Source organism: Meles meles, chromosome 20 (assembly GCF_922984935.1).
Source record: "Meles meles chromosome 20, mMelMel3.1 paternal haplotype, whole genome shotgun sequence".
Lineage (NCBI taxonomy): Eukaryota > Metazoa > Chordata > Mammalia > Carnivora > Mustelidae > Meles > Meles meles.
The window spans coordinates 7,805,637-7,831,006 of record NC_060085.1 but is presented as its reverse complement, the minus strand read 5'-3'; the positions used below and the strand labels follow the sequence as shown (position 1 = coordinate 7,831,006).

The 25,370-nt window shown below is 56.2% G+C and overlaps 1 protein-coding gene across 7 annotated transcripts in view; it reads right to left on the bottom strand.

Moving 5' to 3' along the window:
- DNM2 (dynamin 2) overlaps positions 1–25,370 on the bottom strand; it is an 85,461-nt gene that overhangs the window by 36,116 nt on the left and 23,975 nt on the right. For all 7 annotated transcript variants that reach the window (XM_045991270.1, XM_045991269.1, XM_045991272.1 and 4 more), the window contains exons 2-5: positions 18,756–18,829; positions 7,518–7,667; positions 6,192–6,395; positions 3,309–3,407 (exon numbers count right to left, since the gene is read on the bottom strand). In XM_045991270.1, the coding sequence (XP_045847226.1) occupies positions 3,309–3,407; positions 6,192–6,395; positions 7,518–7,667; positions 18,756–18,829 (527 nt within the window). The remainder of the gene's footprint in view (positions 1–3,308; positions 3,408–6,191; positions 6,396–7,517; positions 7,668–18,755; positions 18,830–25,370) is intronic.

Genomic DNA, 25,370 nt, shown 5'->3' with positions numbered 1-25,370 from the left:
CAGGGAGAGGAAGGACTGACTTTCTTGGAAACAGACAGGAAGGCAGAGGAGGGCAGACGCAGACGACAGTGGGGCGGGGAGGAAGGAAGCCGAGGAGGTCTGTGTCATCCAGCCACCCATCACCGATGCTAAGCCTACGTAGCATCCCTTGGGACTAAGATTTAGGCCCAATACACATGGGAAGAGCACGGGGTTAGGTTAGGGTGGCTGGTAGAGGGGACAGGGACATGCGGGGTCCACTTCCCTGTTTGGCACCAACCCTTCCTTCCTAAACCTCTGACACAGACCCTGACCCTGGCGGCCACCTCTCCTTACTCAATGTCTCAGCACGGCTTGGGGAAGGTGGAAACCAAGGTCTGGAGGTTGTCCCCATGTCCATGACACACACGGAGGAGGGAATCCCTAGGGGCTAAAGAAAAGATCTAAACAGTGCTGGCAACACCAGCGCGCAGGCGCCGACAGCTGACAGCAGATTGCCCGAGGGAAGGAATGGGGCAGGAAAGGGAACCAATTAAGAAAATGGCTTAAAAATTTTTTTAAAAATTGGGGTGCCTTGGTGGCTCAGTGGGTTAAAGCCTCTGCCTTCGGCTCCCGTCATGATTCCAGGGTCCTGGGATCGAGCCCTGCATTGGGCTCTCTGCTCAGAGGGGAGCCTGCTTGTGATCTCTGTCAAATAAATAAATAAACTCTTTTTAAAAAAAAATTTTTTTTTTTAGGGGCGCCTGGGTGGCTCAGTGGGTTAAAGCCTCTGCCTTCGGGCCAGGTCACAATCCCGGGACCCTGGGATCAAGCCCCACATTGGGCTCTCTGCTCAGAGGGGAGCCTGCTTCCTCCTCTCTCTCTGCCTGCCTCTCTGCCTGCTTGTGATCTCTGTCTGCCATATAAATAAATAAAATCTTTTTTTTTTAAAGATTTTATTTATTTATTTGACAGAGAGAGAGATCACAAGTAGGCAGAGAGAGAGGAGGAAGCAGGCTCCCCACAGAGCAGAGAGCCCGATGCGGGACTCGATCCCAGGACCCTGAGATGATGACCTGAGCCGAAGGCAGCGGCTCAATCCACTGAGCCACCCAGGCGCCCCTAAATAAATAAAATCTTAAAAAAAAAATTTTTTTTAAATAAATAAAATCTTTAAAAAGAAATTTTTTTTTTTTTAAATTAAAGCCTTGATGGACACTCAACACCTCACCACAGTGACAAACAGTAATAACCTAAGTGTCCAACAAATAGGGACTGAGTAACGGCCCACAGATCCTCATACAAGGGATTCCACGGGACCTCTGGAAGTCACCTCAGAGAGTATTTGCCCGTCACAGGGAAACACTCTGCTGTTGTGCTAAGTGAAATGGAAAAGTAGGTCGCCAAGTGGCAGGAGGCCAGAGGGCCAGCATTCCAAACCAGCTCGTCACATCCTCATCTCGTGAGCTGGGGCAAGGCATTCAGCTTCTCTGCCCCTCGGTTTCTTCATCCATAAAATGGGGATAGAAAGGCACCGCATAATCTGGATCTTCTTTAGTAGGACTCAATGAGCTCGCACACATCAAGACGGCAGAGCAGGGGGGCGCCTGGGTGGCTCAGCGGGTTGGGCCGCTGCCTTCGGCTCAGGTCATGATCTCAGGGTCCTGGGATCGAGTCCCGCATCGGGCTCTCTGCTCAGCGGGGAGCCTGCTTCCCCCCCTCTCTCTCTGCCTGTCTCTCTCTCTACTTGTGTCAGGTGAATAAATAAAATCTTTAAAAAAAAAAAAAAAAAAAAAAAAAGACGGCAGAGCAGGGGTGCCTGGGTGGCTCAGTGGGTTAAAGCCTCTGCCTTCAGCTCAAGTCATGATCTCAGGGTCCTGGGATCGAGCCCCGCGTCGGGCTCTCTGCTCAGCACGGAGCCTGCTTCCTCCTCTCTCTCTCTCTCTCTCTCTCTGTCTATCTCTCTGCCTACCTGTGATCTCTCTGTCAAATAAATAAATAAAGTCTTAAAAAAAAAAACCAGCATTAAAAAAAAAAAAAAGACCATAGAGCAGTGCCTTGTACATCACAGATAACAAGTATCTGCTCTTCTGATTTTTTGAAAAGAAAAATATTTAGGCTACTCCTGTCAGAAGATCTAAACTTGATCCTAAACCTGAACTTTATCAGGTTCTCCGTCTAGATTTCATTGCCAATTTTGGGGAACAACTGGCCCAATCCCAAGTGTGGGACACGATCTGGTTTCTTCCACAAAAAAATGATATGGGAGAAAAAAGGGGCCAGTGAAGGAGCTGTTGAGCCAGAAACTTAGTTATTTATGTGTAAAAGGATTGAAAGCCAAGGATTTGCTCTGCAATGCCCCAGGGAGCAAATAAGGGAAGGACATTCAGGCACTGGAGATTAGCTGTGTATTGATAACCACTAAGACTGGGTCTACTGGGCTCCTTGTACTTCTCTACTCTCAAGAATGTTTTTTAAATGTTCACAATAGAAAGTAAGCATGATCGTTAATAAAAATTAAGAATTCTGGGCGTCTGGGTGGCTCAGGTATTAAGCATCTCACTATTGACTTCGGCTCAGGTCATGATCTCAGGGACATGGGATCCAGCCTCACATTGAGCTCCCGCTCGGTGGGGAGTCTACTTGGGATTTTCTCTCTCTCTCTCTCTCCCTCTGCCCCTCCTACTCACACACTTTCTCCCTCTCACTAAAATAAGTAAGTAAAGTCTTGGAAAAAAAAAAAAAAGAAAGAAATTATAAATCCTGGGGCACGTGGGTGGTACAGTCAGTTAAGCATCCAACTGGTGTCAGCTCAGGTCGCGCTCAGGGTCATGCGATCCAGCTGTGCGTTGGGCTCCAACCTCAAAGCAGAGTCTGCTCTGCTCCCTCTGCCCACCACCCCTCCTCTTGCAAATAAATAAATTGAAACAAAGAAAGGAAGGGAGCAAGGGAAGAAGGAAGGAAAGAAGCAGGGAAGGAAGGAAGGAACCAATCAATCAATTATGCATCCTGGGGAACGTTTTGGGAGGAGAGCCCCGAAGCATGAACTGGTCGGAGACGCTGTGCTGGGGATGACTGTGGTGTCCTTTCTCTGTAGGCCTGTTTACGTCCCTGAAGTGAGCAGCTGTTAACTGTGTAACTGGGAAATCAATGTGTACAGATCAGAAGAAAAAGATACATGGGAAACGGTAGTTACTCCCGGCACCAGGGAAACAGGCAGCAGTGGGTGCTTATGTGTGCATACTTCCTGGCATCGGTCCAGGTTTCGGTAATGATAAGGACAAAAACATTATCGTCTGAACCTCCTCCCAGCCACTGCACCCCGCCCCCGGCTCCCCACCCAAGCGCACCTCTTCTCAAGGGGAGCAGCTTGTTCTCTAGGATGTCCCTGGCGTCGGTGCCTTCATCCATCAGGTCAAGCTTGGTGATGACGCCGATGGTCCGCAGGCCTGAAAGAGCCCAGAGGTCAGAGGATGCGGTGAGGGAGGAGCCTGGGCTGGCAGCCTTGGGTGGGGGGTCCCCACTTCCAGGTGTGGGACCTGGGACAAGTCATAACATCACCTGCCTGGACCCCAGTTTCCTTCATGTCAAGTGAAGACAACAGCCACACCAGTCTGAGAGGGCTGTTGGTGAAGACACACTGGCTTGTGACAGATGCGCCATCAGTAAATACTGGCCACCAGCACTGTGACCTGCTGACAGTGTCTCGCTGCCACAGTGTTAGGGGGAGACCTCGTGGAAACTCAAAATCCCAGCTCAGTCTCCATGCTGCACTGAGTTAGCTGCAGAGTCCCAACATCATACGCAAACTCACGGCGACTGTTTCTAGGGTTACCTTGCACCTGAATGGCCAAAATTCCACTCTGGAAACCACCTCATCGGATTCCTCCTATCCCCAGGTCACCTCGCGAATCAAGGGAAACCCTCTAAGCAAAGCTGCTCGCCTACAGATCAGCTGCCCCCAGCAGGCCTACGGATCCCCTCTGCAATGGCGCCCACGGATGTGTGGGTGTGTGTGTATGTGTGAACCACACGAAGCCCAGGGAGATCCTCAGAGGATGCAAAGGGGGGCTTTGAGGGGCTGACAATTGTGCTCTCCCTGGCACCCCTGCCTGTTCACACTCAGCCGTAGCCTGTGAGCTGCCATCACCTTTCTGGAGAGCAAAGGGGCCACAGCTGTGTACACCCATAAAGCTTGTGCCAGGCAGGGAGGGGAGAGGCAGAGTGAGGGAGGGGATGGGACCGCAGGACTCTACTGGAAATGCTGGATTTCACTGGAGCATTACTTACTAAAGACCAGAAACAATCCACATGTTCAAGAACATGTTGACATGTTCTGCCCCCGTCACAATGGCCTCCTTGCCATCTCCTGGGCACCCTAGGCTCAAGAGTTGACAATGGGCAGACTGGTGGGTGCTGTGTACACGCATCCCACTGGTAACAAGGAAACGCGCACACACAGCACAGAAAAATAAGGAAAGGTCTCCGCATTTTTTTAAAATGTGAATTTACACGGGAGAACAAACTGCGAGACTATTTACGAGGCGTGGCCAGTGATACCTCCTGGGAGAAGGAAAGCGGTCACTTTCTTAGGTTCTGTGTTTTACAACAGTGGCATTTTGGGGGTAATGATCACGAACACTTCCAGAGACAGAAGAAGAGCTAACATCAAGTTCACAAGTGTAACTGAAGCCACGCCCATTTCCTCAGCGCCCGATCAAGCCTCTGTGGCATCTCTGTCACAATCTGGCTCTATCCCATGGGACTGGATTGGGGGGGGCCACAGGGAGGCTGTGGGGGGGCGCCGGGTAGGGGTAGTCTCTCCTAGGAGACCATGCCTGGGGTGACCCTGGGGACACAGCGCCCCCTTCGCAGGACAAAGATACTCAGAACACAGTCCTCAACTCTGAAAAGCTCGAAGTCCACAGTGCGAAAGGGCCCTCAGTTCCTACCCCTCCCTGAGCCGTCCTCGGGCCAGACCGGAACCGGAAGCCAGGGAGCAAAGTGCCAGAGCCCGTCTTTCCCCAGCTCCTCCCTGGTCCCTGACTCCCTCCAAACCACTAGGGAATCAGGCAGTCAGAAGGCATTTCACAAACCGTATTTCAGTGTGTGTCCCCCTCCACAACCGCCAACACATGCAGGACACACCCAGGTCCCCACAGCAGCCACCAAGGCCCCTGGGACAGTCCCACCTCCCACGTGGCCTCTGCTGCCCCCGTCACAATGGCCTCCTTGCCATCTCCTGGGCACCCTAGGCTCAAATCAAGCCCAGCCTATTTAGCGTCACTGGCCATTTCCCTGGATTTTGCCTCTTTTCATCATTCGCCATTCTGGTCTTTTTTTTTTTTTTTTTAAAGATTTTATTTATTTATTTGAAAGACAGAAATTACAAGTAGGCAGAGAGGCAGGCAGAGAGAGAGAGGGGGAAGCAGGCTCCCTGCCGAGCAGAGAGCCCGATGCGGGGCTCGATCCCAGGACCCTGAGATCATGACCTGAGCCGAAGGCAGAGGCCTTAACCCACTGAGCCACCCAGGCGCCCCCGCCATTCTGGTCTTGCCTGAAACCTCACATCTTCAGAGACCTCTCCTCCCCACCCCCACCCCAGCCACGCTCTCAAAGGGTTAAATTTTCCTCCAGTGCTTGCTTCTGGCTGAAACTGCCCCACCTGCTTATTTTCTTATGGTTTTCTGTCTCCCTCCCTGGAACATCAACTCACTAGGGCAGGGGGCCCTTGTCAACTTTGTCCCCTACAGGGTCCCCAAGGCCAAAACAGAGCCTGGGATATAGCAGGTACTTAACTGACATGTACTTAATCAATGGCCCAAGGAAAAGTTTGACCCGGAATGCCTCGAGCCAGAGACGCCACAGTCCACACTGATCCCTATCGCCCCATCGGACTTCATTAACTCATCCCCCTTTTACCTTTTCTGCCTGGCCCCTGAGCATTACACGGACCTCTCCAGTCGTCTGAGGAGCTCTACAGGCTAGGGCTACTGTTGCCCTACAGAAGGGGACCAAGCCAAGGAGAAATGCCCAGCTGCCACACAATAGCCTCTCGGGCAGTCCGTCGGCCCTGCTGGTCCCCAAAGGAGAGGCTGTATCCCAGGAGGGCCTTTTCCTAGGGGTCATAGGCCAAAGGCAACACAAATGACCTAGAATCAAGGATGCTGGGCAAGCTGCCATGCTCCTAGGCCCTTGGAAGGGGAACGCCTACTGTGGGGCTCAGTGGTTACCTTGTGGGTCGACCTCCTTGGCCAGCTTGAGGGCATCCGAGTTGGCCAGGTCCATGTTGGCGGGGGTGACAGCGAGGATGAGGCTGCTTTCCCGGTTGATGAACTGCAGGATCATCTCCTTGATCTGGTACTCGATATCTGGGGGCTGGTCCCCCACGGGCACCTTGGTGATACCCGGGAGGTCGATGAGGGTCAGGTTCAACACTGAGAGGAAACCAGAGGGAAAGGTCATCAGAGACAGAGGAGGGGAGGCAGGCAAGGCCCCATGGCCCCACAGCTACCCAGCCTGCTTCCCTAAGTGCTGGGGGGTCAGGCCGCAGTCCTCCTCCTGCCCTCCAAGCAGATCACTCCTTTTGATCCAGTAGCTCCTCTTCAAGGCCCCCTCCTACAGGCAGCCTCTCTCTGGTGCAGCGATACAGTTCTAAATCAGGACGTTTGCCCTGGCAGCCTGGAATTGCTCTCTCAGTGGCTAAATAAATGTCGGCCCAGCGATGCAGCCATAACCAAAGGCTGCTGTTTGCCAGTAAAAGAAGATACTCTGGTAAGAGACACACTCTGAGATGTATTCCTACCAAGTAGCGGCATTTTATACTGCGCTGCGGTCTGAGTAATAGCGGTGAACGCACAGGCATGAAATACACGAACATGACCGTGACTACTGACTCGGCCCTTAGAATACAAAGTACGTTCGTAACACCGAAGGCTCCAGGGTAGGCTTTTGCTCGATACTCTTTCATAATTTTTGAATTTCTGTGCCGCGTAGAGGCAACATTTATTCAGAAATACATCGATTTAAAAACTCATCACCAAGAACTCATGCTGAGGAGTTCCGGGTCTGCTGGAATATTCTCCGAATGCCATCTCAGCAATCTATGCCCTGGGGCCACAAGTCGTACTTGGTGGCAAGCTCTAGGTCACTGATGGGAGTTTTAAAATCAGAACATTTTACAAAGAAGACTGGCTTTCTGGCTCCTCTGCAAGGCCTGGAAGACCCTGGGTCGGAGTCCTTCTGGGGCCGCCAGGACCTGGGAGCCACACAGCGGCCACCCCTTTCCACAGGGGCGTACAGCTGCGAACTGCCCCACTCCCCACCACGCCTGACAGCGGGCTTCCCAGCATGCTGTTTCCTGAGAGCTGAGACTGATTCCCCAGCACCATGTTCCTATCAAAAAATGGGAAGCCCGAGATCAAGAGGGCTGTGTGCGTGTGAAGAATGGAAGGGGTCCTATTTCTTGGGAGCACAGCTGACCCCACCCACCCACAAGCGGCACAGAGTCGGCTCCCCTCCACCGCGACACCCAAACGGTCTGCGCCGGTGCTGCCTACCGTGGGGTGAGTAGACCCGCAGGTTGATGGGCACTGGGGAGATGCCTTTGTTGGTCCCCGTGACCCTGTCCGTCTCCGCTTCGATCTCCTGCCGGACTTCATCAAAGTCTGTAAACTTTTTGGACTTACAGTGCAAAAACTCAGCATATTCTGAAAAAGGAAGAAAGATGCTCGAAATGAGAAAGAGAAGACGTCTCACTCGCGGGCAGGGAGCTGATGGCCTTCTGGGACAGGTGCCTTGTCAAGCAGAGAAAGCGAAGTCAGTCACAGTGGCTCCAGGAATTTGGGGGGCAACAGATTCATTCTCAGAGAAATAGATCTGCAGGCGGGCTCCATCAGCCGGGCCTTCTCCCAGACCTCAGGGAATTCCTCAAGGAACAAAAACCACCAGAGACCCTGTCCCCAGGGAGGGAACAGAAACTCTCGTGAAGTATTTTGTGAAACGACACGTCAGGACGCGCTATGAGAAAAACAAAACAAAAAGCCAACAGGTGGGTGTAACCAGCAGTTGTCACTTTCGGACGAACAGGACAGAAGGGGAAATACGGGCACGTGTCGCCAGACAGCAGGTGGGGTGCGTGTGAGGAAGCTGCCTCCTTGGTGTTCTCCGTGAGATCGAGTCCGGAATCGTGAGGCGCAAACTCCCTCGCTGTGGGTCAAAGGAGACGCAGGCCACCGTCCCAGTGGGATCCTGGGCTGCCAGCCCTGTCCAGCTCGCCAAGGTGCCAGACGCATGTCCCTGGGACCCATCTGTCCCTCCTCCCCAAGCACCTGCACGGTATGGGGAACAGGGAGCCACCAAAGCCCGTCTCACTGTCTCTCTTCCCCTTCTGGCCGTTGGCAGGGCCCCCCACCTAGACACGGACCCCTCAGGAGAACAGCTTCTGTGGACAGAGGAGGCCTCTCCATGCCTTCTGAGCCGAGTGACCGACAACCAGTGCCGGGCCCCTCAGCTCTGAGATAGAGCAAGAACAGAACACGTTCGTCCTCAGATGTAGGGACGGAGCCTACTGGTGCTGGCTGTGTAATTCTTCAACTTTCCCGTATGTTCCCATTTTTGTGGTCAATGTTGGGGAGGGGGGACCCCGTAGGCTCAGAGACCACGGCTCTGTGGTGATGATAAAAAAAAAAAGACGGAAGTCAGACTTGCTGGCAAACAGCCCAAAGGACCAGACCACTACAGAGAGGCTGCGTCCTCTCTAAGAGGAAAGAACGAGAAATCGCCTCGGTGTCCACCAGGAGGAGACCTGGCTACACAAATCCCAGCACGGACATGCCATCAGCTGCCTCAAGAGAGGATGGACATGGAGGCTGACAGAGGAGGCCCAGCAAGAATGGAATGCCAAGAGGCTCGCCACCCCATCACCGTGACCTAACCAACCGCGGCCCACGTTCAGCCCCTGCGGGCTCCTGCCGAACCCTGTGCGCGCACCCGCGTGCTCCCACGGGCCCCTCAGGGGCGGGCACCGGGGCGGCAGGTGTCTGTGCCGTGCAGGAGGAACCTGAGGCCCACAGAGGGGAAGCGACTTGGCCCAAGCTCAGTGGTGGAGCTGGGATTCCGACTGCAGCTCATCTGTCTCCAGGTAGTGGCTCTCGGGTCACGTGGTCTTTGTGAGCTCCGCCCCCCACCCCCCCAAGGCTCTTAACCTCTCTGAACCTCTGCTTCGGGGACCCCGGGGGACTCCGTGGGATCAGATCACGGAGAACCACCTCCACCGTGGGCACTGGCCACTTGGGGACAGGGGCAACGAGGACACCGCCAGCATGGGCACCCCCACCCCACCCCCATCAGCTGACCCAGTTCCCAAGGACAGTCATGCTCGAGCCCTCCACAGGGACAAGAGGAAACGCTTGGCTGCTCTTCCGGCAGCAGCCTCCAAAAATGGAACAGTCCCCCAACCCCCCACAGCATACCTCAGTTCTCATCCTGCTCAGGGCCCTGAGCTCAGCACCGGCAAGAGACCATCCCCCTTCCAGGAGCACAGCCACAGGACGCCACAGGATGCAGGCCCTCCCGCTTGTAGACTGGGCCCCAGAGGCTTGGTGCCTAGAAGGCCCACTCCCACCCCTTCCTCCCCCAGGGCCTGCCTGCCCGCTGCCTCTCACAGGGAGCCTTTCTAAACTCCAGGCCGCCTGACCCCTCATCCTGCACCTTGGGCCTCCTCCCCCCATCAGAGCCACGTCACCCTGGGATGGTGTTTATGGGACCAGGACCTGCCGGCTGTGACCCGTGGAGTCCAGGGTGCGCTGGCCGTCACCTTTCTGCTGACCCCTTCGTCTGCAGGAGGTGCAGACGGTGCCAGAAAGTCGCGGCTTCTCCCCTGGGAACCGGGGGGGGGGGGGGAACCACACCCTCTGTGCCTGAGAGGAGGGTTCAGGAGCCTGCCAGGCCCATCCCTCGCTCCCCACTTTACTGGGCTCCTTGTCACTTTGGAACCACGTGCCAGATTCCAGGGTTGAGACTAATCTTCAAACGCTCCCACCAAGCCTGCCTTCCCGCCACAGCACTGACCCTCTTAAAGCCAGACCTCGGCCCTCCTTTCCTCAGAACCCTCCACAGCTCCCTACTCACCACCTCCCCAGAGCCCTACAAAATTTCCTTCTCCCCAGCTTCTGACTTCAACACATTCCCCTCCAGCCAGCCGCTCAGGTCTCTGCCCAGGACCTTTGCACCGGCTCTTCTGCCTCCAGGCTCTCCCCAACCTCCTTTCCGTTCAAGTGTCACCTTCTCCATGAGGCATGCGCTGGCCCCCAGCCAAGAAGGCGAACCTCTTGAGTCTCTCTCCCTTCCCTGCCTTATGACTCTCCAAGCACTGGTCGCCTTCTAACAACACTGACCTCCTCATCCTGTGTTATTTTCCAGGTTCACCCTACTGGGCAGGGATCGCAATCACTCTGTGTCCCTGGGCTCCCTCTGGGTGTTCCTACTGACCTGCTCAGTTACTGGACGTGTGACTGAGCGACTATCAGAAAGACAATGTGGTCCCTGCCTCGGCGTCTCTAAGTGGGCCCAACACCAAGGCCACCCAGCTGAGCAGATGGGAGACTGGACAGGGACTGAGTCTGGCAAGTTTCTGCTGTTGTTTCCTCCCTCCCTCCTTCCCTCCCAAGATCTTGACGCTAAAGGCCCAGTCCTGAACTGGGCTCCTGGTCTGGTCCAAGCATGTCCCAGGAGGTGGTGCCACAGACACTCCAAAGAGACCCACACAGCAGAAGCCAGGGGCGGGGGGGGGGACCTCCTGGAGGGACCAACCAGCCCGAGTCCAGCCCCAGGCCACCCCAGGGCGAGGGAGGCAGGCCAGGGCAGCGGGGGCAGAGAGGCCAGGCCTGCATCCTCTCTCCGAGGTGGCGACTTCCCCCCCATTGCCTGAGGATGCTCTGGGCCCAGGGGGTCTGGGGACAGAGGGGAGTCACTGCGGGCCAGGTCTGCCTCTGTGCCAGTCTCCCTGTGGAGAGAACAGAAGCCTGAGAAATAGACGGAAGGGGCTTTGCCTGGGGCTCCACGGCCCTGTAGGAGCTGGAATGCCCTGGAATGCTGACGATTTTTTCATGATCCCCTGTCTCCCTAGTCGCAAAGAATAAGTCAGAGGCCTGAACGCTGAGCTCAGAGCCTGTGATGCCTGGAGACTCCCTCTCAACTCCTTCCCAGCAGCCAAAGTGGAGGTGCCCGCAGCAGAGCTGCTCGGCGCTGTCCCCAGCCTGATGCTGCACAACTGTTCCCTGCTGGTGCACAGAGAACAAGGCCAGACCCCCCCCCCCCACACACAACCTTCGGTCCCAGAGCCCAGCGGCAGCACTGACAGCCCCAGCCCCACCCCCAATGCCAGCCTGCCCTTGGAGCCAGGCTCTTCCCCAAGAGTTTCCAAGAGACCCAGCCCCGGGGCCTGGAGCACAGCAGGAATGAAGCAAGAAGCCGGGCCCTTGTCCAGCACTCGTGCTGCTGACCCAGAGGCGCCAGCCACCCTCTCCCACTGCCAGGCTTCCCACGCACATCCTGACTGCGGGGCAGGGAATGCACTCGCAGTTTTTTTCTAGAAAGACGTTCTGAGGAGGACGTGTTCCCTCCTCTCCTTCAGGTCTCAGCCCTAAACGGCCCTCGGAGGGGAGGCCCACCCTGACCACCCTGGCCCCTCCCCCAGAACCTCCCCACACCGCACCCCTGTGCCTGGGTGTCCCTGCTAAGGCCGGAGCAGCAGGAGAGCAGACCTCGTTTTGGTCACTGCTCTCTCGGGCGCCTGGTAGCTTGTAGGTGCTTAATAAAAATTACTGAGTGACCTATTAATTCCAAGTCGTTAGGTGCCGCAGCCTAAGACCACATCACCCTGAGTCCCACGCAGGTCCCCACTGTGCTCTGGGCATCTCCCAGGCCCTTTGGGAAGGTGTCCTCAGAAGGGAGATGACAAGCACGTGCTGCCAGCTTCGGGGTAATGGGCAACCCGGGGCACAAGGAAATAGCCCCAAGATAGTGGCCGCAATTCCCTCAGGCTTGGCTTCCCAAGAAGTCCTTATGCCCTCCTGTTTCAAAGGAGCTGGAGGAGGTCCACAGGACACGGAAGGTACCCTCCCCACCCTACAGGCAGAGCCGGGGACAGACGGAGCTGAAGTTGGCCTGGAACGACTGGCCTGGGAAGGGTGAGTCAGACCCCACAACATCACGTGGGGAGGGGACAGGAAGGAGAGGGCAGCATGCCTAGCCACGCCCAGCTCCGTGCCTCAGTTCCCCTACAAGGAAATGGGACAACAGAGAACACAGCTGCAGGGCTGCTAGGAAATCAAATCCCATACCCCCCCCCCCCCACCGCCCCCGCCAGTGCCAGAATTCTACAAATAGCTTAGCTGCCAGTCAAGGAAATGCACAAGGCTGGCCCTGGGGTATCAGGGCTCTTCTTTTTTTTTTTTTTAAAGATTTATTTATTTATTTATGTGACAGAGCAACAGCGAGCCAGGAGAGGGAACACAAGCAGGGGGAGTGGCAGAGGGAAAGGGAGAAGCAAGCTTCCCGCTGAGCAGGGAGCCTGATGCAGGGCTCAACCTCAGGACCCCAAGATCATGACCTGAGCAGAAGGCAGACATTCAGTGACTCAGCCACCCAGGTACCCCCGCTTTTCTTGGGGGAGAGAGAGCACTCATGCATACTTGGGGCGGGGGGGGGTGGTAGCAGATGAAGGAGAGAAAGAATCCCAAGCAGACTCCAGCGGGAAGCCCAACTAAGGGATCAACCCCACGATCCTGAGAGCACAATGAGCAGAAATCAAGAGTCAATCAAACACTTAAACCACCTGAGCCACCCCGGGGAGCCCTGGGGTGCCCTGCCCGGGTCTTCATGGACATTTCCCATCCCTTCCGCGTTCTCAGTCCAGCGAGGACTGGAACACCAAGCTGACTCCTGGCAGCAGGAGATGGGGTCCGGCTTCCCCTAACTGGGCGATGACAGGCATGTTCACCTGCGGTGGGAAGACAGACCTGGGGACTCAGATATACTCGGAGACCGTGAGTCTGATCAAACGGGTTGGAACAAGAGGAACTCTGCAGAGGCTTTAGCCAACCGAGAAGAGGCAAAGCATGCGGCACCCCCAAGCCTGCCTGGTTCTCAGGCTCCCTCGGATTCGGGACAAGTCGCGCAGACCTCCCATTCTAGGACACCCCGCCACTGGGAAGGTGTCTGATTGTGATTTATAGTAAGAAATACATATTTGTATTTCTTCCCTCCATTTTTGACACAAGAGCTCCTAAAATCCTTAGAAAGCCCTAAGTGATAAGAGGAATAAAGAGGTCTTAACATTTTTATTTATTTATTTTTTTTTACAGATTGAGAGAGAGAGAGAGAGAGAGATTACAAGTAGGCAGAGCAGCAGCCAGAGAGGGGAGGAAGCAGGCTCCCTGCCAAGCAGAGAGCCCGATACGGGGCTCGATCCCAGGATCCTGAGATCATGACCTGAGCTGAAGGCAGAGGCTTAACCCACTGAGCCACCCAGGCGCCTAGAGGTCTTAACATTTCTAATAAGCCCCTTTCAGCCCCACATCAGTTTATGCTAATGAGGAGACTTCTGGAAAGCACTTAAGGATGGGAGCTGCTTGCCAGGGGGACCAATTTATGTGATTAGAGGAACTTTTAGCCCCTCCTTCCCCACCCCCACCTCGAGAGGGCTGGAGGTTGAATCAATTGCCAGTAGCTAGTGATTTAATCAGTCATGCCTGTGTAATGAGGCCTCATAAAAGTCCCAAAAGGTCGGGACACAGAAAGCTTCCCAGCTGGAGAGCACGAGTTGGCGCTGGGAGAGGGGCGCCCTTTCCCCACACCCTGCCCTACGCCCCTCTTCCCTCTGGCTGCTCCCGAATTCTATCCTTTTTACATTAACCACCGATCAAGGAAGGGAACGGTTTCCGAGCTCTGTGAGCCGCTCCAGCAAATGCACTGAGCCTGAGGAGGGGGCCCTGGGAACCTCAGATCGGCAGCGAGGCGGTGAGGAGCTCAGGAGACATCCTGGACCTGTGGTGGGGGCGGAGGGCGACAGTCTGGTGGCCCCGAGCTCTTACCCTGGGGGGTCTGACACCATCTCCATACGGGTAGGCGGTGTCGCAACGGAGGTGACTGTGGGCCACGCAGTCCACGTCCACCGTGAACTGGAGAACTGCTTGGTAGTGTGGGGAAAATGCCACATACACCAGAAAAAGTGACAGCCCCAGCCCCAGCTGGCATTCCGGCCAGCCCCCCGCCTGGCTCGCACCAGCTCCTGGCTCCGTTTTCTCATCGGGACACAAGGCCCTCTCCCTGAGTGCTGCAGAAAAGGCCCCGCCAGGGCCAGGCTCCCGGGGAAAGGTGCCAGAGAAAGAGCTGTTGATAATCCCGCCCGCCCTGCACGGGCAGAGAAGAGGAACGGCAGCAGCCCACAGGGGGTCAGGGTGCTGGGCACTGGAGAAAGCTGTGGACAAAGCACGTCAGGATTCGGGGGGAGAGAAATAATTAAGAATATTAAGAATAGGATGAGGGGCGCCTGGGTGGCTCAGTGGATTAGGCCACTGCCTTCGGCTCAGGTCATGATCTCAGGGTCCTGAGATCGAGCCCCGCATCGGGCTCTCCGCTCCGCGGGGAGCCTGCTTCCTCCTCTCTCTCTGCCTACTTGTGATCTCTCTCTCTGTCAAATAAATAATAAATAAATAAAATCTTTAAAAAAAAAAAAAAAAAAAAAAAAAAAAAAAGAATAGGATGAGGTTACTAGGTAGGTGGTGCTGAGGAACTCAGGCAGCAGGGATAGGATGGGGGGGTGGGGGGCGCTGGGCTCTCGGGAAGGTGGGCAGTGAGGGCAAAGGCCTGGAGGCGTGAATGAACGAGCTGACCTTGAAGATGAGCATGGAGGGAAGACAGTGGCTGCAGCTAGGGACCAGGAGGAGGCGAGGTCCCAGAGGCCAGCAAGGCCCTGTTGGGGTCAGAAGGCTTTGGGAAGGAAGCTGGGAGCCAAGCCCTGCCATCCTCTCTCTGGAGCCTGAGAACACCAGCTGAGGTCAAGGGCTCGGCAGGCCACATTCCAGACAAGAACGGTCCCCACCACCCAGGGTTTACCAGGCCAAGGGGTGGTACCTAGGGAGAAGCAAGGTTCACCCATGGACCATCAAACTTCCTGGTGGCTGTGGTTTTAGGTATTACTTTATAAAGATTTTAAGAATCTCTACACCCAATGTGGGGCTCAAACGTACAACCCCAAGATCAAGAACTGCATGCTCTACTAAGCCAGCCAGGTGCCCCATGTGGTCTTCGGTAATTTTTAAACTAAGCAGATTAAAAGTAACAGCTCACTAAGAGCAGTCTGGACCAGAAGGCAGGCATCACTGCGTGTCACAGGCATCAAGAGGACAAAGGCCCCTGGCAGAGACACATCGTGGGATGCCAGACTGACCCCACAGGAGGCGGCAGCCACACCAAAGCCAGGACCACAAGGGAGGTACCGCTATCACCCCATTTTACAGATGAGGAAGCTGAGGCAGAGAGTGGGAAGCCACTTGCCCCAGGCCCCAGACACTGGGGTAGTGTGTGCTCCAGAGTCCTGCTCTCCAGAGTCAGCTGGACAAAAGTCTACTCTCTAGAAGCGATGCCGCCCCACGTAGCCCCTAGAGGACCCTCCACCAATCACCATGTCCCCCACTACGCTTAGCCTCCTCCCTCTTATTAGTGGGATGTCCCGCCTCGCACCCAGCTAGGGCACCTCTGCTGTTCATCACCCTGGACCCCCCCACCTCTAGGTCACTCTAGACTGCCCCTCACTCCCACGGCACTGCCCTGGGCCAGACCTCATCACCTCTTGCCTGGTTCGAGGCTACCCTCTCCCTGGCCTCTCTGCCTGTCCTCCTTCCACAGGGCAGCCAGTGGGCTGAGCCGGTCTCACGCCACCCATGTGCTCTTTGGGCTCTCATGCCTAATCCCTCACCAGACTGCCAGGCCACGTCACCTGCCTCCTGACCCTCCCTTCACAGCTTCACACATGCTGTTGCCCCTGCCCAGAATGTTCTCCCTGGGCCTCTGGCCCAAAATCAATCTAACGGCCAATATACTGTCCCACACCCCCAGTCCTGCCGCCTTGCAGCCTGACCATGGCATCCCCTGTCTGCTGTCTCCCCGGCATCCGGCAGAGGTCCAGCTCGGAATGGTCACACATCTGCTAGCAGCAACGAGACCGGAGATGCCACAGTCAGGTGGAGAAGGAGGAAGGAGTATGTGTGCTGGACCACAGAAAGGGCCACTCCCATATGGGACATCCAGGCCTCACTTCCCACCTCCACCACCAGACCAAGAGGATGCCACCACAATTCTATCTCCACGGCTGCCACCCTGTCCCCACCTGCCCCCAGGCACCACTCCCACCTCTTCCAGTCCCCTGCCCCGGGAGGGCTCCTGTGGTCTCTCCCTCCAGCAGCCACAGGATCTGGACAAGTGACACATGGGCCTAAGGGTGCACCCCATCAAGTGGGTTTAGGGCTGGGCTCTCACGATGACCCTCCTGTGTGCTCTTGGGCAAGTGGCCTCATCTCTGGAAGCTCCGGTTCCCTCCTCCGTAAAGTGGGGATGACGGGAATGGAGACCCTAGTGTTAATCCAGGTACTAGGCTGATGTGCACCCTCGGAGTTTCTGCCTTCAGTGCTCTTCGCATCTGCCTCTCTCTGCTGGAAGGAGAGCTCCCCCTTCCCTGACACCCCAGCACACCTGTCACCCTTGGCTCCAACATCACTTCTTCAGAGAAGCCCCAGGATGCCCCACCCTCTGGGATGAAGTTAGTCACTCTCCCCTCTCCACACACACACCAATCTGGTGGGGGCCAGGCCTGCCTGTCGCCCCCCATCTCCCGCTTCTGTCCCCTGGCACCAACGGGAATGCCAGGTGGGTATGCGGCAGGTGGTGGCAGCAGCCTTGGTCCTGTCACTGCTGTGCCCTGGGCCTGGAGCAGCCTGTGGCATGCACTAAGTGCACAGTGGACCACAGCTGGTGACGGCCACCGTGGAGATGATGGGGGAGCCCTCCCGCCATAACACAGCCTGCCACCTTCCAGTGCAGAAAGCCAGCAGACCTGTTCTCCCCGCAGGCCATCTGGAACAAGCCGGCAGAAAGCACAAAACCGCAGCCCCTGCCTCAGCAACGCACAGGGAGGACCTGGAGTGTGCCAGGCACCGTGCTGCGGGTTGGACGTATTGAATAACGTGGTCTTCATGGCAACCAACAAAGTCAGCGCTATTATCATCTTCACTGTCCAGACGGGAAACATCGTGAGCAGCCACCCCTCCCCAGGGGCCAGTAAGCTACAGAGTCACTATCTGAACCCAGGCAGTCTTAGCTCCCAGGGCCGACGCACCAGGGCAGAGGCTTTCCCTTGTGTGGCCCTGGGCCAGAAGCACGCCCATCAGCATCAGCTGGGAACTCATTAAAAATGCATATGCTCAGCCCCCCACCCTCTATCACCCTGCTGAATGGAAAGCGGAAACCCACTGGGCCAAGCCTTCTGTGACTCTCTGACGCACCGTCATCCGAAAGCCCCGACTCTGCTACCGCCAGTCTTGGCCCAGCTGACTGGACACTTAAATCCACAGGGAGCAGCTCACTGGCTCGCCGGTGGCCTATGACAGGGCAGAGCTCACAAGGAAGAGGTGTGGGCCAACCGGCTACGGGCTCTCACTGGAGCCACGCCCTCTGGCAGGTGGGCTGGGCGGAGTCAGAAGACGAAAATGAGAGCACGTGACTAGGCACCACACAGGGGAGGGACTGAGATCTGACTGGGTGACGCCCGCCCTTGTCGGGTGCCCAGCGTAATGGCAGGTGGCCTGGTTAAGCTTCAGTTTACCCGTAAAATGGGGGTGTGTCAGTTGCCTTCCTAGCACGGATGTGTCTAACCGGGCCGTACAGTGAGCCTGGCGCCCTCTGAACGCTGACCTGACCAAGGCCAATATTCCAGGCACGGAGGCCACTCGGGGCTCTGGAGGGGGCTCTGGAGGGAGGCAAGGTCATGCCACCAAGAGCTCCCCAGTCCCCTTCTAGCTTCTGACCCGAGGTGCTTTCCAAGAAGACCTCAGTGGGTTTTATGCTTGAAGACACGCCCACCTCATGCCAGACTTGTGTGGAAAGAACAGAAATAAATGGGGCCACCCAAGCGAAGGCAGAAAAATATCCGCACGGGCCATTCTATATTCAGTGGATGGGCCTCTCCCCACAGCCACCGTGGTCATCAAAACAGACACAGCGGTGATGCTGCTCTAAGGAAAAGAGGAGACAGGACAACGGAGTGTAGGAGGGGACTGATCAGAGCAGCTGGAAAACTAGCCAGAGGAGGTACCTCGGGGGACAACTGGCAACGTGAGTATGGCCTGGGCATCAGATACCAGGCGGAAATGATTACTTTCCTTGGGTGAGGCTCCGTGGCTGTGGGAAGGTGTCCTTAGTGCAAGGGGAGGCTCTCACTGGCGCACTCTGGGTTGACGGGTCACAATGTCTGCTACTTTTTTTGAAAGCGTTCAGCGAAAACGTGTCATCCACAGCGTGGCCAGCAAACGTGGCGACTAGCGGCCTGGTCACAGTGGAGGATAAGAGGCGTGGCTGTTCACCGAACTGTGCTTCAACTATGCTACCTACGTGGAGACCATGAATTCAAGCCCAAAGGACAGCCCAAGACCCTGGACGCCGCCATCGGCCCCCTCACTCCTGCCGGGCGCCGCGGCCACACTCATTTCCTGCTGCAGCGGCGGGCTGTCCCACTGTACCTGTTTTTGAGAAGATGAGCTGCAGAATGAGAGGTCGCCGGGTGACGATTCCTGAACCTCGGGGAAGGAAGTCCCTGTGGGAGGGGAAAAGGACAGAAGTTACTCACGCGGCTGGCTTGCAAGGCAGGAAGTGTGACCACACATGTGGGGCAATCCCGTCTTGCAAGTGGGGCAACGTCGGCAAAGACACCAGTCCCAGCCCGGCGCTGGGAAACGCTCTGACCTCGGAGGGTCCCGAAGCCACAAGGGGCAGAGGAGGGACTGGAATGAAGGCTGCCGATGAGTGGTCCCGTGTCCCTCTGGCTGGCCGCGCTCCAGCCTCAGCCTGCCCAAAGAGCTCTTTTATGGACAGATATTTGAACAATGTCCCCCACACCTCAAAGAGATCTGTACATTTCCTATATACATGTTATACATTGATATAATGCCATATGTATGATCGAAAGAGGAAATAAAAGTAGTTGATGAGGGGCGCCTGGGTGGCTCAGTGGGTTAAAGCCTCTGCCTTCGGCTCAGGTCATGGTCTCAGGGTCCTGGGATCGAGCCCCGCATCGGGCTCTCTGCTCGGCAGGGAGCCTGCTTCCCCCTCTCTCTCTGCCTGCCTCTCTGCCTACTTGTGATCTCTGTCTGTCAAATAAATAAAATCTTTAAAAAAAATAAAAATAAAAATAAAACAGTGAAATAAAAAATGTTTCCTGTATCTTTCACTACAGAAACAGGCACCACCCACACCTGCTTACACTAGCAATGTGGATGCATGCCCAGTAGGGCGACCAGAAGGCACTCCGGACCAGTGAGAAAGGAGAGTCAAAGAGCAGGGATCCAGGTGAGCACTGGAGTAGAGGGGGACTTTCAGCGATCACTAAAGCCGTGCAGAGGATTCTTGTGTTGCCTCATGTAAACATGGAGAAAGGTTCTAGGTTCGGAGAATTTCAAATAAGGAGTGTGCCTAGATAAAATGTTTAGGTCATCTGCAATCTGGGCAGGACACAGGCCAAGTGGTACAGGGCATCCCCCCTGGGATGGTCAGAGAAGGCCCCTCAGAGAAGCAGAAACAAGAAATGAGCCGCATGCAGGGCTGCGAAACGGCAGGGCAGGGAAACAGCAAGGAGGCCCCCAGCTCACCAGGCCCTAAAGTCAGCTAGCTCTTCAACAAGATCCTCGCCAGAAGGGGCAGCCCAGTGTCTCCAGGAGAACAAAGCCACTTCACGGCAGATGCCAGGCTCTCCCGGGACAGGGCAGGCCTACTGGTGGCTGTTAACCTCAAGCACCACACATGGCCTTGGCCCTTGTCCCAGGCTAGAGGCAAAGACCTGAGAGGCAGGGACAGGAGACCCCTTGCACATCAGAGACATGGCCTCCTGGAAACCATCAGCGCAGGCCCTCCAACACAATCAGCGACAGCTGCGGTGACAGTATGTGCGTTTTTTGCCAGAATCTCCCACTCTGCCTCTTCGACGCAACCCAACAGGTCCGTGACGGAACGATACAGAAACATGGGAACGCATCCCTCCCCCACCGCGTGTGTAAGTGACAATATCCTTTTCCCTACTGACCCATGTTCGGTGGCATGGATGGGACACAGTTTGCTTATCTGCTCTCTCGCTAACGGGACATCTGGGGTCTTTCCAGTTCGGGGGCATTACAAATACAGCTGCTGTGAACATCTGCACACGGGCCTCTCGCAGACACACACCCCCATTTCTCCTGCTGAGTCAGAGGGTGGACCTGAACAGGCAAAACTCGTCTCTGGAGATAGAAATCAGAGCAGTTGGTTCCCTTTGGAGAACTGATTAGAAGGGGCATGAGGAACTTTCTGGGATGACAACATCCTCTATCTTGATCTGTCGGGTGGTTTCCTGAGAGTATGCATTTATTTAAAAAAGAAAAAAAAAAAAAAAAACCAAGGTCACTAGGTGTCAGGGAGTGGTGGGACTGTGAACTGAAATTCATGGGGTCTGGCCTCTGACCCCAGGTCACCCGGCCTCTGGGCCCGCACATCTGACTCAAAAGCCGCTGGCATCTCCCCAGCCCGGGCCTAGCCTCTGGCCACTGGTATCGGCACACGCTGTCCTGTGACTGTTCTGGGCGTGGCTGGGGAGCCAGGCACCATGAGCACAATGGTAACCCGACAGACAACAGACAATGAGAGCTTCAGCAGAACGCGAGGACCAGCACGCCGCCCGAGAGAGCCCTGAGTGCTCTGGGCACATGCAGAGGAGGCAGCTTTCTGGGGCTGGGACTTGGTGGGGAGTGGGCAGGATGACTGGAGGTGCAGCCTGGACAGAGGAGGCGCGGCCCGAGGGGGAGAAGGCTGAAGGATGAGGCTGGGCAGGTGCACAGGGCCTCGCACACCAGCCCAGGAGCAGCAGGAGCCCTGGGATTCCTCCCACTGTTTCCAGAAGTTCTCAGACTGCTGAGTGGAAAGAGGAGCAACACCCACCCGCAGCCTGGACAGTCCCCTCACAAGAGCAGCTCCCCAGAAATTCCCAAGAGTCTCAGTGAGGGGTCTGTCCGGCTGCGCCCCGAGGCCCACCCAGAGGGTTTTCTTTTTTTTAACTTTTTTTTTTTTTTAAGATTTTATTTATTTATTTGACAGACAGAGATCACAAGCAGGCAGAGAGGCAGGCAGGGAGAGAGGGAGAAGCAGGCTTCCTGCTGAGCTGAGAGCCTGATGTGGGGCTTAATCCCAGGGCCCTGGGATCATGACCGGAGCCAAAGGCAGAGGCTTTAACCCACTGAGCCACCCAGGCGCCCCAGCCCCAGAGGGTTTTCTGACACACAGCAGCAGGAGCTCTTTGGGGGCCTTCTTGAGCAGGAGGAGCACTCTTGGAGCCTTCCTTCCCCTGGGAAGGTAACCACCTCCCGGGGTAGCTCTGCCCAGGACACTGTCCAGTAATCGGAGTCAACTCTCAAGCCTCAGTCATCTGCTGCTTCTGCCCTGACCCACCCATGCCGGCCACGGGGGCTGCTGTATGCCCAGGCCGCCCTGCGCGCAGTGTGACTCGGGCCAGCTTCCCTGTCTCTCTGGTCTCAGTTTCCTGGAAAGATGGAGTAACTCCACCCACCCGAGGTCCACTGGGTACCAAACAGGCACCCCCATGACTCACCCCCCCCACAGCTCAGGCTCAATTGACACTTTTATAGGGACACTTCCTACCCTTGCTCACAGCTCTAACCTCCACCTCAAGTCCCTCCTACCTTTTTTTCCTTATCACTAACTCTCCAAGTCACTCGTCTTCTTACCCACCCCTTCCCACCATGTAGCTCCCCAGGACAGGATCTCAGGTCTGTTCTGTTCGCTGGCACAAAGTCGTGGTTCAATAAGTGCTAGCCATGATCATTGCTGCACCAGGCCCGGGCCTGGTCCCACGATCCTCCGCCCCGCTTCCTCCCGGGCTATTTACAGTCATCGTTCTGAAGCAAAAACCTCCAGGGATCTAAGCCTCCCTTCTGAAGAAGTCACTCGATCCATCCCACATTTCACAGGGTCCTCTACCTGCCCATCCCACCACCCCCATCCCACCCCTGCAATTTCCATATACTTCTGGCTTCCAGCCTCTGCAGGCACTGCTCCCTCTGCTAAGACACCCCTCCCCTCCTGTACTGCGCACCCACCGTGGGCAGATGCAGTGGGCTGCACCCCTCCTTCCCAAACATATACCCCTTCTTACTCCCACAACCTGGTCTTCAACAGTAGTCCAGACCTGTGAGAGCACATGACTTCACCTGGCCTAGTCACTATCGGATCCCCAGCACCTAGAACAGTGCATGGCGTACAGCTGGCGCTCATTAAATGTTTGGCGAGTGGCGGGGAGGAATATGGGCTCTGAAGCCAGACAGCCTGGGTCCAAAGCCCGGTGGCGGCGGCGGCGGGGGGGGGGGGGGGGGGGGGGGTAACAACAGGAGGTGGCACCCGGGGGCAGATCAGAAGCCCCAGCTGTGTATTTACTGTTGTTTGAACGGAGCCTAAGATCCCACCAGGAACCCTTGGCTTCCAGCCCCCCACATGGGCAGGGTTGCCTGCCTGGGGGAACAATGGAGGCTTAAAACCCAGGCTGACAAGTGGGCAGGTGGAGGCCTTCCAGGGAGTGAAAACAAACAGATAAGCCAGCAGAGGATGAGTCAGAGCTGGCAAGCGCCCAGGTCACCCCTCACCTGGGCAGCATGATGGCAGGAGCCCCAGCAAATGCCAGAGCCTGGGATCCCTTCCTCATCACCATATCCTCGTGGGGGTCACTTGAAGCCTCAGTGTGACCAGGAGCCCTCAGCACAGCACCAGCCACGGGAAGAGCCCTCAGCAGGAGGCCCATGCTCGAGGGACCTGTTTGTACCCAACTCACTGCCTCAGGCTGACAAGAGCCCAGACGGGGAGCACTGGCTGTCCCCAGCCCAGCTCGAAGCCCATCTCTGCCAACATCTCAGCAAACCCTCTAGCAACACCAAAAGAATGATACCAGCGCCAGGTAGGCAAACTAAGGCTCAGAGTTTCAGGGCGTGCCCAGGCAACTCGGCGAGGAAGGAGCAGAGCTGTGATGGGAACACAAGTGGGATGTCAATGAGGCAGACCCCCGCCCCCAATCACCTTCATGCCCCCCAGGGCCTCCGCTGTGGCTCTGCTAGAACAGAGGCAGAGTTTACCGCTTGGCCTCTGGAGCCTCACCATCCAGTCCACATGCCCCACGGTCCCCACCCAGTGCCTGCCTCATTACCACCCATCTGGATGCCATCCAACAGTAACCACTGGTCACCCAGAGCCCAGCCCACACTCAGTGGCCCCAGGCTGGTGCCAGTGTATCTTTGGGGTCACCGCAAGGGGCAGGCAGGCTGACTGAGACTGCAGACCCAGGGCTCCGCCCAGCCGTCACCGCCCAGCCCGCCCCGACGCAAGCCCGGCTGGCTCCACCTGCACAGCCAGCATGAACCACCCCCTTCTCTGCCCATCCAAGGCCATCACGCAAGCCATCCGTGCTTGCCCGGACCAGAGCAGCTGCTGCCTCTCTGGCTACTCTCCAGCTACCCACCCTCACCCCCAGAGTGGCCACAGGGTGCCTGTGGGTGCCACGTCAGAGCACGGCCCCCCTCTGCTGGGAGGCTTCCCCACGCCCCCCCCCCTCGGGGTAAAACCTCAAGTCCTCTCTGAGGCCCACAAGGCCCTGCACGACCTGCCAGTCACCATCCCAGCCCTGTCCCTCACTCACTCAGCTCCCGCTATACTGTTCTCTGCCATGTCCCCCCCAAAAAGGTAGGTTCCTGCCTCAGGGCCTTTGCACTGGCTACTCCCGCAGCCTCAGACTCTCTCCCTGCAACATCCATAGGGCCAACTAGCAACTCCCGGCTAAACTGCCTCTTCTGCACCCACTGCGCGGCACCCCCGATTATGAGGTCCTGCCCTGTTACACGCCATCGGCTTAATTCTCAATTCTTCTCATGACTGGCACCTTCCAGTTTACTCATTTGTCTATAGAGCGGTGGCTGTCCCTTCCCTCCCATCCTCTCCTCAGCTCTCAACAGCGAGCCAGGCATGAGGCAGGTGACCAATGTCTGTGGGATGCGGGACCAAATGTGCCACTGTCCAATGAGACTGAGGCTCAGATGGGGGGTGGGCAGTCCTGCTGACTTTGCCAGTCCCACTCCAGGTGCCTCCCCTTCACAAATCCCCAGCAGCCTCCTCCCTGCTCAGCAATCCTGAGGTTCCAGAACCTGCCCCACCCTTGGCTCTCCGCCATAGGGTCACCTGCTCCAAGGTCTCATCTGGAGGCCAGGCCAGGAGAAGAAGTGGCCTATGGAGACGAGCAGCCATGGCTCTTGGGCCTCTCGGACCCCAGCTGGAATCAATCCAGGCACTCCCAATTCTTTTCCGGACTATCTGTGCAGGTCTGGTCACCTTTTCTTTTCTTTTTTTTTTTTTTTTTTAAGATTTTATTTATCTATTTGAGAGGGAGAGAATGAGAAAAAGAGAGAGAGCAGGAGAGCGGGGAGGATCAGAGGGAGAAGCGGACTCCCCGCTGAGAAGGGAGCCCCATGCAGGACTCGATACCAGGACTCCAGGATCACCACCTGAGTCGAAGGTAGTCGCTTAACCAACTGAGCCACCCAGGCGCCCAGGTCTGGTCACCTTTCTGTGCCTCAGTTTCCTCATTTGTAAAGTGGGGATAATGTCACCTGCCTCAGATGGTAGTTGGAAGGGTCTGCAAAGTTCTTACCATGTTACCCAAAAGAAACCATTTGCCCTATACAATCAAGGGAAAACTGGGCACGATATGAATCTGACCATGACCCTCCTCGGCTCCAAAGGGCTCCTGATGGCCTCCAAGGCCCCGAGCAATTGCCCTATCACCTCCCTACCCTCACCACCACCCTCGCTCACTCCCTCAACCACACTGCCGGTCAAGGTACAGCAGACAGGCCAAATCTACTTTTGCTGTGGGAACTTTGCACGTACTCCTCATCTGCCTGGAATGACCATCTCCTCTGAGCCTTTCCACAATCTTGGCTTCCTCTGGTCACTCAGAACTCAATTCAGATGTCAACTCTTTTGAGAGGCTTAACTGTCCCTTGCTGACACCCCCATCCCACATCACCCTGTTTTTCAATCTCCTCCATGGGTCTGCA